The following is a 17147-nucleotide window of genomic DNA, read 5'->3' on the forward strand; positions in this document are numbered from 1 at the left end:
GAACAGGATGCTTAAATGTGCCTGTGGTCGACCAATTACATTGTTGGCTGTGTTTACTTTTCTGGTCAGTTTGCTTTTGCTCCTCACACTCGGATTACCATACCAGACTGTCATATTGAACGTGAGGATGCTCTCCACCAAGCTGCTGTACACCCTCTCCAGAACATCCTGGCTGACCCCAAACCCCTTTCATTTCCTGAAGATCTATCATTTCTTTATGATTTCCTCAAACTATGACATCCCAAGCATTCCCTTACAGTAGAACAGCTGAAATCCTGAACATTGGAGGACCATGTCTTACAGCAGTTGTGTTCTCAGACAGGCTCTATGTAAGACGTGGGCCAGGTTTGGATGCTGGATAGGTACAGGCAGATAGAGAGTCCCATAGGGCGGTGCACAATTGGCCCAGCGTCATCCGGGTTAAGGTTTGGCCGGGGTAGGCCGTCATTGTACATAATCATTTGTTCTTAACTGATTTGCCTAGTTAAATAAAGGTTCAATAAAAATCAAATAAATAAATTAAGAGAGAGATTTATTTTAGAGGGAGGTGTGGTGGGTGTTTGACCTTTATCTCCTGGCTGGCCCAATGTAGCCTGGGCAATAGCAGGGCTCTAGCCTGGGTGGGAGGGAGGGGAGGGAGGAGGAAGCTGGGAGGCTGACAGTGCACTGGGGTGGGTTGTTTATAACTGTGGATTAGTGAGAGAATTCCTTGTGCTTTAGAGCTCATGGGAAATGATCCAGTGCCTGGTGTAAATAACACTGATCTGTCAGGCCAGACCACGGACAAGACTAACCTCTCTCTCTCTCTCTCTCTCTCTCTCTCTCTCTCTCTGATTAGAAAGGGTTTTCAAAACATTCATGCTTGACGGGTGAAAACATATGTAGTGTCAGTTTATCTGCGAGAGTTTTTTATAGTCACTGATGGTTAGAAATAAAGGAGGGCATAACAGAATCAACATGAATCTGGAATGAGTTCAAGCAGTAGAACATTTAGAACAGAAACCTTTCCTATATGGCAGTCAAATATGTAGAGCTCAATGATCATCCAAGTGTACAATGTTTTGTTTTCCGAACATCCCAGGGTCGGCAGAATATTGTGGCAAGCCGTCGGTTAATGTGGAGAATTCATGGTTCATTCATTACATCAAAGTGAGCTTGACTAAGCACGTTTGCCATGTCTCAGAGCAGAAGTCAGACTATCTTTTCATGTTAGCCCACTCCCCATGTTACAGTACAGTAACATACTTTATATGATGCAATCCTATACCTTATATGATGCATACCAGCAACCCCAGTATCCCTACAGACAGCATGTACTGGGCGAGCTTCCTGTTTACACACACTGTAGAGTTTATGAATCCAAGCCTTACTACAGTGTTAACCACATACTGTTTGGGCAACCCTTGAGAATATGGCCATCAAATCCTCCTACCATCATATTTGTCTTATATCTCCTCTCTAAACCCAAATAAACCATCACAAATAAACCATTACAAATGTTCCTCTACATGTATTTGTATACAGATAATCAATGTGTTGCTAACAGTTTATGATGAGTAACATCTGGAAATCAGTATTCTTCAGTGAAATAACCCTGTTCCACAATAATGCTGAATCCACTGTCTGTATGAAGGCTGGCCCTGCCTGAACGTGGTGGCGGGAGGGGAGACAGGTCCCTTTTGACCTGGTGACTGGACAGGAAGCCAGACAGGACAAACAGCGTTGACATTAACAGTATGGCCTGCTTCTGTCTAACCATCTTAACACAGGGTGCCAAATACAACAGGTGTAGACTTTACCATAAAAGGCTTGATTACGAGCCCTTCCCAACAATGCAGAGTTGGTGCAGCTGTAGAACTTTTTCAGGATCTGAGAGCCCAAGGCAAATCTTTTCAGCCTCCTGATCGGGAAGAGATGCTGTCGTGCCCTCTTGATGACTGTGTGGGAGTGTGTGGACCAAGATCCTGGTGTGCCTTAGCAGTTATCTGATTAACACAGATGATGGATAGGAAAGCACCTTTTGGTGGTAATTTGCAACAGAGTCTTTTCCTCTATGAAGGAAGAGCCTCAACTGCAGTCTGTCTCCCCTCCCCCTCCCCCTCCCCCTCCCCCTCCCCGCGTCCTCCCCCAACAGGACAGGTAGCCTATCCTCATCAGAGAGGTCTTTGAAAACTTGAATGAGGGTTTCAAATTTGGGGAAATGTTTTATATTTTTTTACATTTTGTCAGGAAATGCAGCTCCGTCTCAGGTTCTGCTGTTGTGCAGTGGTTGCACAGCCTTTCCTCGACAGGGAGCCAGGTTTTCCTGTGTCTACCCTTCTCAATGGCAAGGCTGTGCTCACTGAGCCTGTACTTTGTCAAGGTTTTTCTCAGGTTTTGATCAGTAACCATGGTCAAATAGTTAGCCACGGTGTACTGTCGATTTAGGGCCAGATAGCACTGCATTTTGCTTTATGCTTGCCAATAAGCAATGTAGTTTTGTTTTGACTGTGTTGTAATTTGTTTTATTCTGATTGATTGGATGTTCGGGTCCTGAGGCTTCTTCAGTGTGTTAGTAGAACAGGTTGGTGAACTCAGCCCCAGGACCAGCTGGATGAGAGTCCTGAGGTTTCAGTGTGTTAGTAGAATAGGTTGATGAACTCAGCCCCAGGACCAGCTGGATGAGGGGACTCTTTTCTTTGCTCAGCTCTTGGCATTGCAGGGCTGGATAATGATATGAGAGGGGGTCACTACATTTGAGATGTTTCCAAAACTGAATTGCTTTTTTGTTTTTTTATTATTATTGGATATTGGCCTAATTCTGCCCTGCGTGCATTGTTTGTAGTTTTCCTCTGGATATGTAGGAGAATCTTACAGAACTCTGCATGCAGGGTTTCAATTGGATGTTTGTCCCATTTGGTGAAATCTTGTTTTGCAAGTGGACCCCACACCTCGCTGCCATAAAGTGCAATTGGTTCAATGACACATTCAATTAGTTTTAGCCAAATTTTAATTTCAATTTCAATCTGAATTTATTTCAATCTGAATTTGTTTTTTAATGGCGTAGAATGCCCTGCTTTCTCTGCCTCATTAAGGTGTCCAGTTGAGCTTATTTTTAAACCTAAGTAATTGTAGTGTGTGCAGTACTCTATATATTTTGTACCAATTGAGAACTTTGGTCTAATTCCCTGAGATCTGGATCTTCTCTGGAAAATCATTATTTTTGTATTTTTGGGATGTTACTGCCAGGGCCCAGGTCTCTCTCTCTCTCTCTGTCACTCTCTCTCTCGCTCTCTCTCTCCTGCTGTAACCCCAGGGGAATTGACACGGCTGTTTGGGCACAGAGGACCCAGATTAACACTCACTGGCCAATTAGAGAACAGCATGGACATATTTACAGTAATGGGATTAGGTGGCTGTGGGGAGAGCAGGCCCCTGGGAGCAAAGTGGGCCTTCAGTTGACCTGTTTCACTGTAGTAATACTGTTTCACTGTAGTAATACTGTTTCACTGTAGTAATACTGTTTCACTGTGGTAATACTGTTTCACTGTGGTAATATGGTTTCACTGCAGCAATACTGTTTCACTGTGGTAATATGGTTTCACTGCAGCAATACTGTTTCACTGTGGTAATATGGTTTCACTGCAGCAATACTGTTTCACTGTAGTAAAACTGTTTCACTGTAGTAATACTGTTTCACTGTGGTAATACAGTTTCACTGTAGTAATACTGTTTCACTGTAGCAATACTTTTACACTGTAGCAATACTTTTACACTGTATTAATACTTTTACACTGTAGCAATACTTTTACACTGTAGTAATACTTTTACACTGTAGTAATACTTTTACACTGTAGAAATACTTTTACATTGTTGTAATACTTTTACACGGTAACTGTAGTAATACTTTTACACTGTAGAAATACGTTTACACTATAGTAATACTTTTACCCTGTAGCAAAACTTTTACACTGTATTAATACTTTTACACTGTAGTAATACTTTTACACTGTAGAAATACTTTTACATTGTAGTAATACTTTTACACGGTAACTGTAGTAATACTTTTACAGTGTAGAAATACGTTTACACTGTAGTAATACTTTTACACTGCAGCAAAACTTTTACACTGTATTAATACTTTTACACTGTAGCAATACTTTTACACTGTATTAATACTTTTACACTGTAGCAATACTTTTACACTGTAGTAATGCTGTTTCACTGTAGTAATACTTTTACACTGTAGTAATGCTGTTTCACTGTAGTAATACTTTTACACTGTAGCAATACTTTTACACTGTAGAAATACTTTTACACTGTATTAATACTTTTACACTGTAGTAATGCTGTTTCACTGTAGTAATGCTGTTTCACTGTAGCAATACTTTTACACTGTAGAAATACTTTTAGACTGTAGTAATACTTTTACACTGTAGAAATACTTTTACACTGTATTAATACTTTTACACTGTAGTAATGCTGTTTCACTGTAGTAATGCTGTTTCACTGTAGTAATACTTTTACACTGCAGAAATACTTTTAGACTGTAGTAATACTTTTACACTGTAGCCTGCATATCCCCAGGAGACTGCTTTAGAAAGGGCTCCCTTGATCCTCTTCCAGCTCCTCCTCCTCCTCCCTCTCCCCACACCCCTACCCCTCCTCTGTGCCTATGTATTGTCACTGTAGGACAATGTCCTAAACCAGAGCCCACTGGGTTTTTATTTCATGCAGCTGCTGATGTTTTGGGGGTTTCCTTCTTGTGGCCTACACTGTCTGGACCACATTTAGAGGAGATCCGCCTCTTAATTGTAGTCTTGCTGTTTTGAACACCCTTTAATGTGCCTGTTTGAGACAGGGGGATTTTAAGGAGCGAGGGATCTAAGACTTTTTTTTTAAAAGTACTAACTTTTCAGTGGTGTTTGAGCTGGCTCACCTGATTTGGGTCATGGTTGTCCCTCAGCTGTAGATTATGTATTTTCTTACTCAATTAGTGTGCAGTAGTTCAAGTTTAGTCCCTCACCTTTCAAGAGCAACTACTCCTGAGACCCTGGAAAAGGATTGTGGGTAGCTGGGCATATTCACCTGTTCTTAATACATCCCTCTTGGTTATTCTGGAAACCAGTGAAGCAGTCTCACACTCTGACCAGCCAAGTGTTCCTGTTGTGTTGTTAAGACATTTAGCTATGCAGTAATAACCAACACAAGGTATTTACTGCACTCATTAATGACTTGCAGGTTTGAGTGAAGTTGCAAAAGTTATTCCGGCAGGCCGCTCTGTATATAACGTCCCACGCTGATTGTTAGGAGAAAATGAAATAGTTTGGCTCATGTTTGCCCAAGTCATCATTGTTTCCTTTGAGCCTGTGTGAGCTAGGTGGTTTGGCAGGGCAACAAAGACCCATCCACAACAAACAAGGCTTCGACATTCAGCCGTCACCCACATGTACAGTTCCACTGGAGAGAGCCAGAACAGGACAGGCCCATCTACTGCCACCATGTCATATCTAGCTAGTGGGCCAAACGCTCATGGTGTTGGTTGGATGACTGTCTTACCCCAGTATCTGTGGCGTCAACATGTGTTATGTCCTCACATTCTTTGAGAGTAACAGATTGAACACCCTACTCACATTCAAAGAACAGTCTGTGTTTCTGAAGATTTATAATATATTTCTCATTTTGAATGCAGACCAAGCTCATTTAAGTGATTGCAAGGTCTTTTCAATAGCCATCTGGTTGGGATGTTTTGGAGGAGATTCACACACATTTCCCCTCAAATGTTTCCTCCCGGCAGGCTTTGGTTAACTCACTTATGAAAGTGCTGGAAATGTGCTACATTTGCTGTTTGGGCACGCTTGTTATTGTTTTACAGCTTAGCCCAATAATAAATGCCAAATTCACACAGTACACCGCAGCATACAGTCTACTCTCGCTCACACTTTCTCTCCCCCACCCAACCCAGGCCAGAGCTTTTTTAATCCATTCCTGCTGCGAAATGTCAGATATTTAACATTTCCCGCTCTCTCTCTCTCCCTCAGTGTGTGAAAAGGCTGTTCAGAAGGTGTGTGCTAGCTCCTCTGAGAAGGACCTCCAGCCCTTCAAGGAGAAAATGGAGGCCTTCGTCTCGACCGGTGAGTAAAACAAACCATAACCAGAGAGAGGGGAGGAGAAGAGACATGACATGGGTAAAATCACTGGGGAAGCCAGGGGGAAAAAGCCATATCACAACCTGCTGTATGTGTTGTCTTAATTGCGTTACTTGCTCTATAACCTATTAGTTCATATGCCTTGCCAGCGTGATATATAGGCATAAGGCTGAGACAATAAGAAGATACAGTGGCAGAATAAATTCAACAAAACCTTTGTTTCATCACAAAACTGGAGAGCAACCTCTGTCCACTGAAGTCCACAAAGCATATTGCATGTACAGTGCATTCAGAAAGTATGCAGACCCCATGACTTTATATCTACCTTAAATGCCTGATTGGTGGAGTGCTGCAGAGATGGTTGTGAGATGGTTGTCCTTCTGGAAGATTCTCCCATCTCCTCAGAAGAACTCCGGCGCTCTGTCAGAGGGACCATCGGATTCTTGGTCACCTCCCTGGCCAAGGACCTTCTCCACTGATTGCTCAGTATGGCTGGGCGGCCAGCTCTAGGAAGAGTCTTGGTGGTTCCAAACTTATTCAATTTAAGAATGATGGAGGCCACTGTGTTCTTGGGGACCTTCAATGCTGCAGAAATGTTTTGGTACCCTTCCCCAGATCTGTGCCTCGACACAATCCTGTCTCTGAGCTCTACTGACAATTCCTTCGACCTCATGACTTGGTTTTTGCTCTGATATGCACTGTCAACTGTGGGACCTTATATAGACAGGTGTGTGCCTTTCCAAATCATGTCCAATCAATTGAATTTACAACAGGTGGACTCCAATCAAGTTGTAGAAACATCTCAAGGATTATCAATGGAAACAGGATGCACCTGAGCTCAATTTCGAGTCTCATAGCAAAGGGTCTGAATACTTATGTAAATCATTTTAAATGCATTTTCAAACCTGTCTAGATACCTGTTTCCGCTTTGTCATTATGGGGTATTGTGTGTAGATTGATGAGTAATTTTTTTTTATTAAATCCATTTTAGAATAAGGCTTTAACGTAACAAAATGTGGAAAAAGGGAAGGACTCTGAATACTTTCCGAATGCACTGTATATATATTTATATTATTATTTACTTTTGACTAAATCAATATGTATTGGTTGTCAATGTTTTGGCGTCAAACTGATGGCAGTTGTGAAGAAAAGTCAATAGTTGGAAGAGTTGCAGAGTTGATTAGATTATACATTTTTACAGGAATTAGGCTATTTTCTCTTCAACCATTCAGTCCATCTACTAGAAACTTATGGACAATATCGAATATAGATATAAATCTATATGACTATATATGAATATATATTTTTTAAAGTTATTCAAGTATAAATTACCAAAGTTACAATAGATTGACATGTATTTTCTGTTAATTAACAAAATTACTAAAGATTCTGGTAACTTTGGTAAATCACCGGTAGCTTTGCAACCCTAGACATGACCCCATGTGTTGACCTCCAGGGGGTGCTATGTGTTGTTTTTATAGCGTATCACCTAACCCAGGCTGGGCAGGGCAGGCTGTTTGAGCCCCAGTGGAAGCTAATGAAGCCAGAGGCCAGAGTGGCTGCACTGTGTATGGCCTGATTGGGAGTTTAGATGTGTTTACACTCCCCTTGTTCTCCGTAAGCCACTTTTTCTCTACTGATTATAATGGCAGCTCTTGGAAATGAGGATCCTCGATTTTTTGATATCACTCACTGTATCTGAGGCAAGCAGAGGCCTGTGTCAGAGCCCATCCACTGGACTGAGTGATGAGACGACCATCCCCCTTCTCCTACCGCCAAATCATACTCTGTGACACACTCCCAAGTTCTACCAGTAGATAGTGATGATGTATATTCACCCCCTCTGTCATGTCTCTAAGCCAGCCTGTCATCTCTCTGAATGGAGAATGAACCCACTGTTCTCCAAATCTGTCTTCAGAGATGAAATATTCTCCACATAGACTATTTATTGCTGAGGATAATGTCATGTAAAGAAACCAAACTCAGAGAGAAACTAGAAAGATCCTGTTTTCCTTTCTCAAAAACACTGAGAGGAACCATTAAAGCCCAAAGCTGTAATTTAGCTCTTCACTATATTTTTTTGCCTTGTCAGGCCGTTAGTTGGGTGGTGGTGGAGCCCATGGCCAGCGTTAGTTAGAGACAGAGCTGCCTGTCAGGGACAGGAGTCTAAAGCCTAAGCCTGTAGAGAGGATCACGTTGCCCTTAACATGCTGCCTGTACTCATGGCTGCTATAAAGCTGGCAGGACATCCCTGGCTGAGGCCTCGTAAAGGCTGGTTGGACAGCTTGGGGACCACTGTGTTAGCCAGGGACACACTGCACCGAGGTGGAGAAGCTCTGATCCCTTCTACCTCTCCCCCCTCCACTAGACATCTTCACCCAGACGCTTCCTACAGCCCCCTCCAGTGCCTTGCAAAGGCAGCCAGTCAGCCAGTAGAGCTGCTGCCATTGAAAACAGAAAGCTTTTTCACGTCCATCATGCAGACACGGGCTCCTGTATGGTTTCTGTGGTATGCAGCATGAGGAAACACAGAGGTCATAGTGTTCCTAGAGAGAAAGTGGACATCCATCTCAGAGCGTTCCTCCAAAGGGTCAACGTGTTCAACTATGATTACTATTGATCATAGGGATGTGAGAGGCAGAGGGAAGGAGTTTACAGAGACGCGGTGTGATCACTGATTTACTGGAAATGACTGTGTAAATATTCCCAGGAGTTATTGTTCACATAGCAGAGACACATCTGATCCTAACTTGCATTACAATGTGTCTTGCAGACAGAGGGAGAGGCCTTGTGTCAGGCTTATGCAGAGTGGGTGCCAGGCTTGTGTCGCTAAAGCATCATAATACATACAGAAGCTCTTCCCCATTTGAATGAGTGCCAACTAGGACTCCCATACAGTGCGTAGGTGTGCTTCTGCCAATGTTCTCACACAGTTCACTGGTTTTAAATGATCAAGCTCTCATCAGTCTCGCAGTGGGTAAACATAAGTGCAACCAAACAGAATCCATCTCAAAGCAACTTGGCAAGCCAACAACCACCTGCATGCAATCTCGCCACCTTCACCATCTTCACATAGCTGCCACAGGCGAGGCGAGGGCCTTCACATTTCTGCATGCTCAAAGAGCCACAAAGAGCGGGCTATTAACAAAACACACTGACTCAGGTCTATAAACCTCTATAGGTCTGGTAGAGCATCAGAGTTGTCTTAAAGTGGACCACCTCTGAGGCCAACACCCACAACAACGTCTTTTATCTCTACAAAGTACTAGTGACAGACAAAAGTGTCAGCGTCACGCAAGGCGATCTAGATTTTACTACATTAAAGGGCAAATTGCACACATTACTTGTGGCGGACAGAGAATATTGTTAAACAATAGGCTCTTTCTATAAAAAATGCAAATAAGGTATCTCACAGAGAGATTGCATCCATATGTTGTTGGAGGTACAGAGTGAGAACTGGAGGCAGGGCAGTGTTTTCAGCATAGAAATGATTCATGTACTGTATGTGTTGCAGACAAAGTCTGCCTTGGTATGTTTGTCTCCTAGTTACACATTGCAAATGGAAATGTGTTCTAGAATGTTTACTCTTTTTAACATTCCAGTGTGTCAAACCTCTATCTGTATTATTGATCAATATCACAGAATATTTGAAAGGTCTTTTAACCATGATGGTTGCCACTGGCTACAAAATGGTATTGGTTAACAAAAACACATCTTAAACATAAACTTTCCAGTGGGAAACATATAAACCATTCTTAATAAACAGAGCTCCTCCAGCAGTTGCCCTTACTTGTGAAGCAGTGCGGTTTAGTGCTGGTGACAGGTCCCTTCCATTGCTCATCTCTTGAGGATGATTCTATGACTTTAATATACAGAACAAAGGAACAGTTCTCACACAAAAGAGTTGTGGAGGATCTAAATATTTAATTGACTGAACAGTATTAGTGTTGTCCTTGGCGTGCACGTGTGCCGGTGTGCTTCTGGTAGCAATCTCGTCATCGGTATTGATAGACAGTGATAACCATAAGCAAGCATGTGTAAGAAGGGAGACACTATTATCTCATACACACTGTGTGCTTTTTTATGGAGGAGGGAGAGTCTGTTGGTCATAGTGCACTCCATGCTTGCTCCTGTGCGAGGCAGGGGAGCAGAGCAGCTCATGTGACCGTGTCTGTGGAGCGCTGACCCAGAACTGCCTGGGAGACTGTCGGGAGGCTGTGACCCACCCCTGCTTCCAATCCATACATACAGTACTGCTCTTCCTCATGTTTCATCTGCTCAGATTTTGGACATTTTTGATAGAATGCTGAAATGTTAAGTCCCTAACTTCAAATCAAATCCAATCAAATGTTATTTGTCACATGCGCCGAATACAACAGGTGTAGGTAGACCTTACAGTGAAATGCATACTTACAAGCCCTTAACCAACAATGCAGTTTTAAGAAAATACCCCCCAAAAAAGTAAGGGATAAGTATAAAAAATAATTAAAGAGCAGCAGTCAATAACAATAGCGGGGCGATATACAGGGGTATTTTAGCCATTTGATTAGATGTTCAGGTGTCTTATGACTTGGGGGTAGAAGCTGTTTAGAAGCCTCTTGGACCTCGACTTGGTGCTCCGGTACCGCTTGCTATGTGGAAGCAAAGAGAACAGTCTATGACTAGGGTGGCTGGAGTCTTTGACAATGTCTTTGACAAGGTCTAGGGCCTTCCTCTGACACCGCCTGGTATAGAGGTCCTGGATGGCAGGAATCTTGGCCCCGGTGATGTACTGGGACGTACGTACTACCTTCCGTAGTCCCTTGCGGTAGGAGGCCGAGCAGTGATGCAACCAGGATGCTCTCAATGGTGCAGCTGTAAAACCTTTTGAGGATCTGAGGACCCATGCCAAATAGTTTCAGTCTCCTGAGGGGGAATAGGTTTTGTCGTGCCCTCTTCACGACTGTCTTGGTGTGCTTGGACCATGTTCGTTTGTTGGTGATGTGGACGCCAAGGAACTTGAAGCTCTCAACATGCTCCACTACAGCCCCGTCAATGAGAATGGGGGCGTGCTCTGTCCTCCTTTTCCTGTAGTCCACAATCATCTCCTTTGTCTTGATCACGTTGAGGGAGAGGTTGTTGTCCTTGCACCACACTGTCAGGTCTCTGAACTCCTCCCTATAAGCTGTCTCCTCGTTGTTGGTGATCAGACCTACCACTGTTGTGTCAATTCAAATCAAAGTTTAATTGTTACGTGCGCCGAATACAACAGGTGTAGAACTAACAGTGAAATGCTTACTTACAGGTCCTAACCAACAGTGCAATTTTTAAGTAAAAAATAGGTATTAGGTGAACAATAGATAAGTAAAGAAATTAAGAAGACACTGAAAAATAACAGTAGCAAGGCTATACACAGTAGCGAGGCTATATACAGGCACCGGTTAGTCGGGCTAATTGAGGTAGTATGTACATGAATGTATAGTTAAAGTGACTATGCATGTATGATAAACAGAGAGTAGCAGCAGTGTCAAAGAGGGGTTGGGTGGGAGGATGACACAATGCAAACAGTCCGAGTAGCCATTTGATTACTTGTTTAGGAGTCTTATGGCTTGGGGGTAAAAGCACCTATCAATATAATGCATTGTCAAGTTTTTAAAACAAGAAACTTGTGGCGTCTGGTTTGTTTCAATATAACGAATTTTATATGTATGGGCTCCCGAGTGGTGCAACGGTCTAAGGCACTGCATCTCAGTGCAAGAGGTGTCACTACAGTCTTTGGTTCGAATCCAAGCTCTTATCACGTCCGGCTGTGATTGGGAGTACGTTAGGGCAGAGCACAATTGGCCCAGTGTTGTCCGTGTTTGGCTGAAGTAGGCTGTCATTGTAAATAAGAATTTGCTCTTAACTGACTTGCCGAGTTAAATAAATACATATTTTTAAAATATATATATTTATATCATTTCGTTTAACTTTTAACTTTTACTCAAGTATGACAATTGAGTACTTTTCCACCACTCTACTTAAGTACTTTTAAAACCAGATACTATTAGATTTTTACTTTTAGTTTAGTCAGTTTCGATAAAGGGGTTTTTACTTTTACTCAAGTATGACAATTTATTACTTTTTCCACCACTGCCAGGGGCATACTCCAACAGCCAGACATCATTTACAAACGAAGCATGTGTGTTTAGTGAGTCCACCAGATCAGAGGCTGTAGGAATGACCAGCGATGTTCTCTTGAACCACGGACCCTCTGCACACATCAACAACAGTCACCCTCGAAGTATCGTTACCCATCGCTCCACAAAGCAGCGGCCCTTGCAGAGAAAGGGGAACTACTACTTCAAGGTCTCAGAGCAAGTGATGTCACCGATTGAAACGCTATTTAGCGCGCACCACCGTTAACTAAGCTAGCCGTTTCACATCCGTTACACAGACATAAGCTACTGACAACGAAAACAATTGCATTTGATCGATGCCAATTTGAATGCACAGAGATACCATGACGAGATTCTGAGGACCATTTCCGTGTCATTCATTCGCCACCATCACCTCATGTTCCAGCATGATAATGCACGGACCCATGTCGCAACGATCTGGAATTCCTGAAAGCTGAAAATGATCTTCCATGGCCTGCATACTCACCAGACACCAGACATGTCACCCATTGAGTTTGCGATGCTCTGGATCGACGTGTACGACAGCGTGTTCCAGTTCCTGCCAATATCCAGCAACTTCACACAGCCATTGAAGAGAAGAGGGACAACATTCCACAGGCCACAATCAACAGCCTCATCAACTCTATGTGAAGGAGATGCAGTGCAGCATGAGAAAAATGGTGGTCACAACAAATACTGACTGGTTTTCTGATCCAGGCCCCTACCTTTTTTAAAGTTATCTGTGACCAACAGATGCATATTTGTATTCCCTGTCATGTGAAATCCATAAATTAGGGTCTAATGAATTTATTTCAAATGACTAAATTGTTGCATGTTGCATTTATATTTTTGTTCAGTATAAATAGTAAAGTACAGATACCCCCCAAAACTACAAAGTATTTTTACTTAAGTACGTTACGCCACTGGTCGTGTACAGGGCCCGACAACGCCTCTTCCCCCTCAAGAGGCTGAAAAGGTTCGGCATGGGCCCTCAGATCCTCAAAAAGTTCCACAGTTGCACAGTTGGGAGCATCTTGACTGGCTGCATCACGCTTGGTATGGCAACTGCTTGTCATCTGACCGCAAGGCACTCAAATCTTAGTATTCTAGAATGATCTAGAATGTTTATTGCTTTTAACATTCCAGTGTGTCAAATCTCTATCTGTATTCTTGGTCAATATCATATACTGTCCTGCAAAGGGTAAGGTCAGTCCTTCACTAAAGATCCCATTGTACACTGTTTTCCACCAGGCCAAGTTCCCAGCCTTTCCCCACCAGACTATCATGGCCATAAACATCTAGTTCATATTTGCACAACCCTGACGTCTTCACTGTGTTGGCAATCAATTGTCTTGGGCAGAGGCTTTGAAAACCTGTATATTTGTTTGTGCCATGGTAATAAGAGGCTGTAGGCTCCCTCTTGATAGGACAACAATATGAACACCAGCACAGCTTAACAAAGTTCAAAGATTGAGGCTGGCAAGGAACAAGGTATATTTATCGTTTCCGAGAACGAGAGATTTATCGACACAGACACACACACTAATGTTCACACATACACCTTTTGATGTTTGATTGAGTATGTATGGAAATGAGATACAGTTGAAGTTTAAAGTTTACATACCCTTAGGTTGGAGTCATTAAACGATTTTGTCAACCACTCCACACATTTTTTGTTAACAAACTATAGTTTTGGCAACTCGGTTAGGACATCTACTTTGTGCATGACACAAGTCATTTTTCCAACAATTGTTTACAGACAGATTATTTAGTTTATAATTCACTGTGTCACAAGTCCAGTGGGTCAGAAGTTTATGTACACTAAGTTGACTGTGTCTTTAAACAGTTTGGAAAATTCCAGAAAATGATGTCATGGCTTTAGAAGGTTCTGATAGGCTAATTGACATCATTTGAGTCACTTGGAGGTGTACTTGTGGATATATTTCAAGGCCTACGTTAAAACTCAGTGCCTCTTTGCTTGACATAATGAGAAAATCAAAAGAAATCAGCCAAGACCTCAGAAAAACAATTGTAGACCTCCACAAGTCTGGTTCATCCTTGAGAGCAATTTCCAAATGCCTGAAGGTACCACGTTCATCTGTACAAACAATAGTACGCAAGTATAAACACCATGGGACGACACAGCCGTCATACCGCTCAGGAAGGAGACGAGTTCTGTCTCCTAGAGATGAACATACTTTGGTGCGAAAAGTGCAAATCAATCCCAGAACAACAGCAAAGGACCTTGTAAAGATGCTTGAGGAAACAGATACAAAAGTTTCTATATCCACAGTAAAATGATTCCTATATAACCTGAAAGGCCGCACCGCAGGGAAGAAGCCAGTGCTCCAAAACCGCCATAAAAAAGACAGACTACAGTTTGCAACTGCACACAGGGACAAAGATCATACTTTTTGGAGAAATGTCCTCTGGTCTGATGAAACAAAAATAGAACTGTTTGGCCATAATGACCATCGTTATGTTTGGAGGAAAAAGGGGGAGGCTTGCAAGCCGAAGAACACCATCCCAACCGTGAAGCACGGGGGTGGCAGCATCATGTTGTGGGGGTGCTTTGCTGCAGGAGGGACTAGTGCACTTCACAAAATAGATGGCATTATGAGGCAGGAAAATGATGTGGATATATTAAAGCAACATCTCAAGACATCAGTCAGGAAGTTAAAGCTTGGTTGCAAATTGTTTTTCCAAATGGACAATGACCCCAAGCATACTTCCAAAGTTGTGGCAAAATGGCTTAAGGACAACAAAGTCAAGGTATTGGAGTGGCCATTACAAAGCCCTGACCTCAATCCCATAGAACATTTGTGGGCAGAACAGAAAAAGTGTTTGCGAGCAAGGAGGCCTACAAACCTGACTCAGTTACACCAGCTCTGTCAGGAGGAATGGGCCAAAATTCACCCAACTTACTGTGGGAAGTTTGTGGAAGTCTACCCAAAACATTTGACCCAAGTTAAATTGTGAAAACTGAGTTTAAATGTATTTGGCTAAGGTGTATGTAAACTTCCGACTTCAGCTATACATACATAAAAATAATGTATAGCAGTGGAGCTGTAGTCACCGATGCAGTAAAGATTGTGTAATTTTCTTTCACAGAAAGCTTCCAGGTCCTTAACACAGCTTATACTGGATATGTATTTCCCTAGCCCTTCGTTATCTGAATGCTTGGTAAACCAGTGGTTTGGAAAAGTGTGTCAGAGTTTTAAAGGCCTAATTTATTGTCCCTCTCAACATGCGTGTCTCATAACCTTCTAGTTAGCCACTACTGGTTTCATGTTTACACAGGTAGCGGAGAAAGAGAAACTTCACACATCCTCTTTCTCACTCACTCACTCTCTCTCGCTCTCTCTCTCGCTCTCTCTCGCTCTCTCTCTCCCTGTCTCTCGCTCTCTTTCTTTCTCTCTCTCTCTCTCTCGCTATCTCTCTCTCTCTCTCTCCGTGGACCACTCTCTCTCAGAGCGCCGGCCAGCCTGGTGCCACCTCCACACAGAACCATACCAGAGAGGACCCCAGGCGCCAGCTCGACCCCCCCGCTGTGACTAACGCCATTGGTCATGACTCTCCCCCCTCCTCCCCCACCCCAGCCATGGCCACCCCTTCCTTTCATTAGGTTTATCTCAGACAATCAGCCTGCTAATGTAAAAAAAAATGGGGTGGTAGCAGCTTAAGCTCACCCTCTCCCAAAAGACCCGCAAACCTGCCTTTGAACAATTTTTGGGAGACTTCCCCCTCTTAAATCTTCACGTGGGAAAGGTCCCCCATCATTGTAAAAAGGATGAATCTGGAAAAATGCAATAAATCTGAGATCACAGGCACTCTCTGGCCCTAGATAAATTCTTGCACCTCGCCCTGGCCGGCCGCACACATCTGCCTTGCATTTAGACACTTTTACATGGCAGGAGTACACAGGAGCCTCCAGTTCCCGAGCCTCATACACTCACTCCTCAGCCCAGCTCTGTGCTGCCTGTGCCCCTGCTCCGCGTCTCTGCTCCTTTCCCCTCCTCAACACAGTCAACTGAGACCTCTTCTACTGCAACCACACTCCAGACATCACCAACTCACACTCCTCATCAACACATTGTATATATATATATATATATATATATATATATATACTGTACAGTATCAGTTAAAAGTCTGGACACCTACTCATTCAAGGGTTTTTCTTTATTTTTACTATTTTCTAGATTGTAGAATAATAGTGAAGACATAATTATGAAGTAACACATATGGAATCATGTAGTAACCAAAAAAGTGTTAAACAAATCTAAATATATTTCTATTTGAGATTCTTCAAATTAGCCACCCTTTTGCCTTGATGACAGCTTGGCGCACTCTTGGTATTCTCTCAACCAGCATAACCTGGAATGCTTTTCCAAAAGTCTTGAAGGAGTTCCCACACATGCTGAGCACTTGTTAACTGCTTTTCCTCTACTCTGCCATCCAACTTATCCCAAATCATCTCAATTGGGTTGAGGTCGGGTGATTTTTGAGGCCAGTTCATCTGATGCAGCACTCCATCAATATCCTTCTTGGTCAAATAGCCCTTACACAGCCTGGAGGTGTGTTGGGTCATTGTCCTGTTGAAAAACAAATGACAGTCCCACTAAGCGCAAACCAGATGCAGAATGCTGTGGTAGCCATGCTGGTTAAGTGTGCCTTGAATTCTAAATAAATCACCGACAGTGTCACTAGCAAAGCACCATCACACCTCCTCCTCCATGCTTCATGGTGGGAACCACATGTGCGGAGATCATCCGTTTACCTACTCTGCTACTCACAAAGACATGGCAGTTGGAACCAAAAATCTCAAATTTGGACTCATCAGACCAAAGGACAGATTTCCACCGGTCTAATGTCTATTGCT

General features: G+C 42.9%; 1 protein-coding gene across 2 annotated transcripts in view; it reads left to right on the forward strand.

Moving 5' to 3' along the window:
- LOC139375250 (formin-like) overlaps positions 1-17147 on the forward strand; it is an 83369-nt gene that overhangs the window by 57342 nt on the left and 8880 nt on the right. For both annotated transcript variants that reach the window (XM_071116861.1, XM_071116860.1), the window contains one exon: positions 6021-6113. In XM_071116861.1, coding sequence (XP_070972962.1) covers positions 6021-6113 — 93 coding nt within the window. The remainder of the gene's footprint in view (positions 1-6020; positions 6114-17147) is intronic.

The sequence above is a fragment of the Oncorhynchus clarkii genome, chromosome 19 (assembly GCF_045791955.1).
Source record: "Oncorhynchus clarkii lewisi isolate Uvic-CL-2024 chromosome 19, UVic_Ocla_1.0, whole genome shotgun sequence".
In the NCBI taxonomy this organism is placed as follows: domain Eukaryota; kingdom Metazoa; phylum Chordata; class Actinopteri; order Salmoniformes; family Salmonidae; genus Oncorhynchus; species Oncorhynchus clarkii.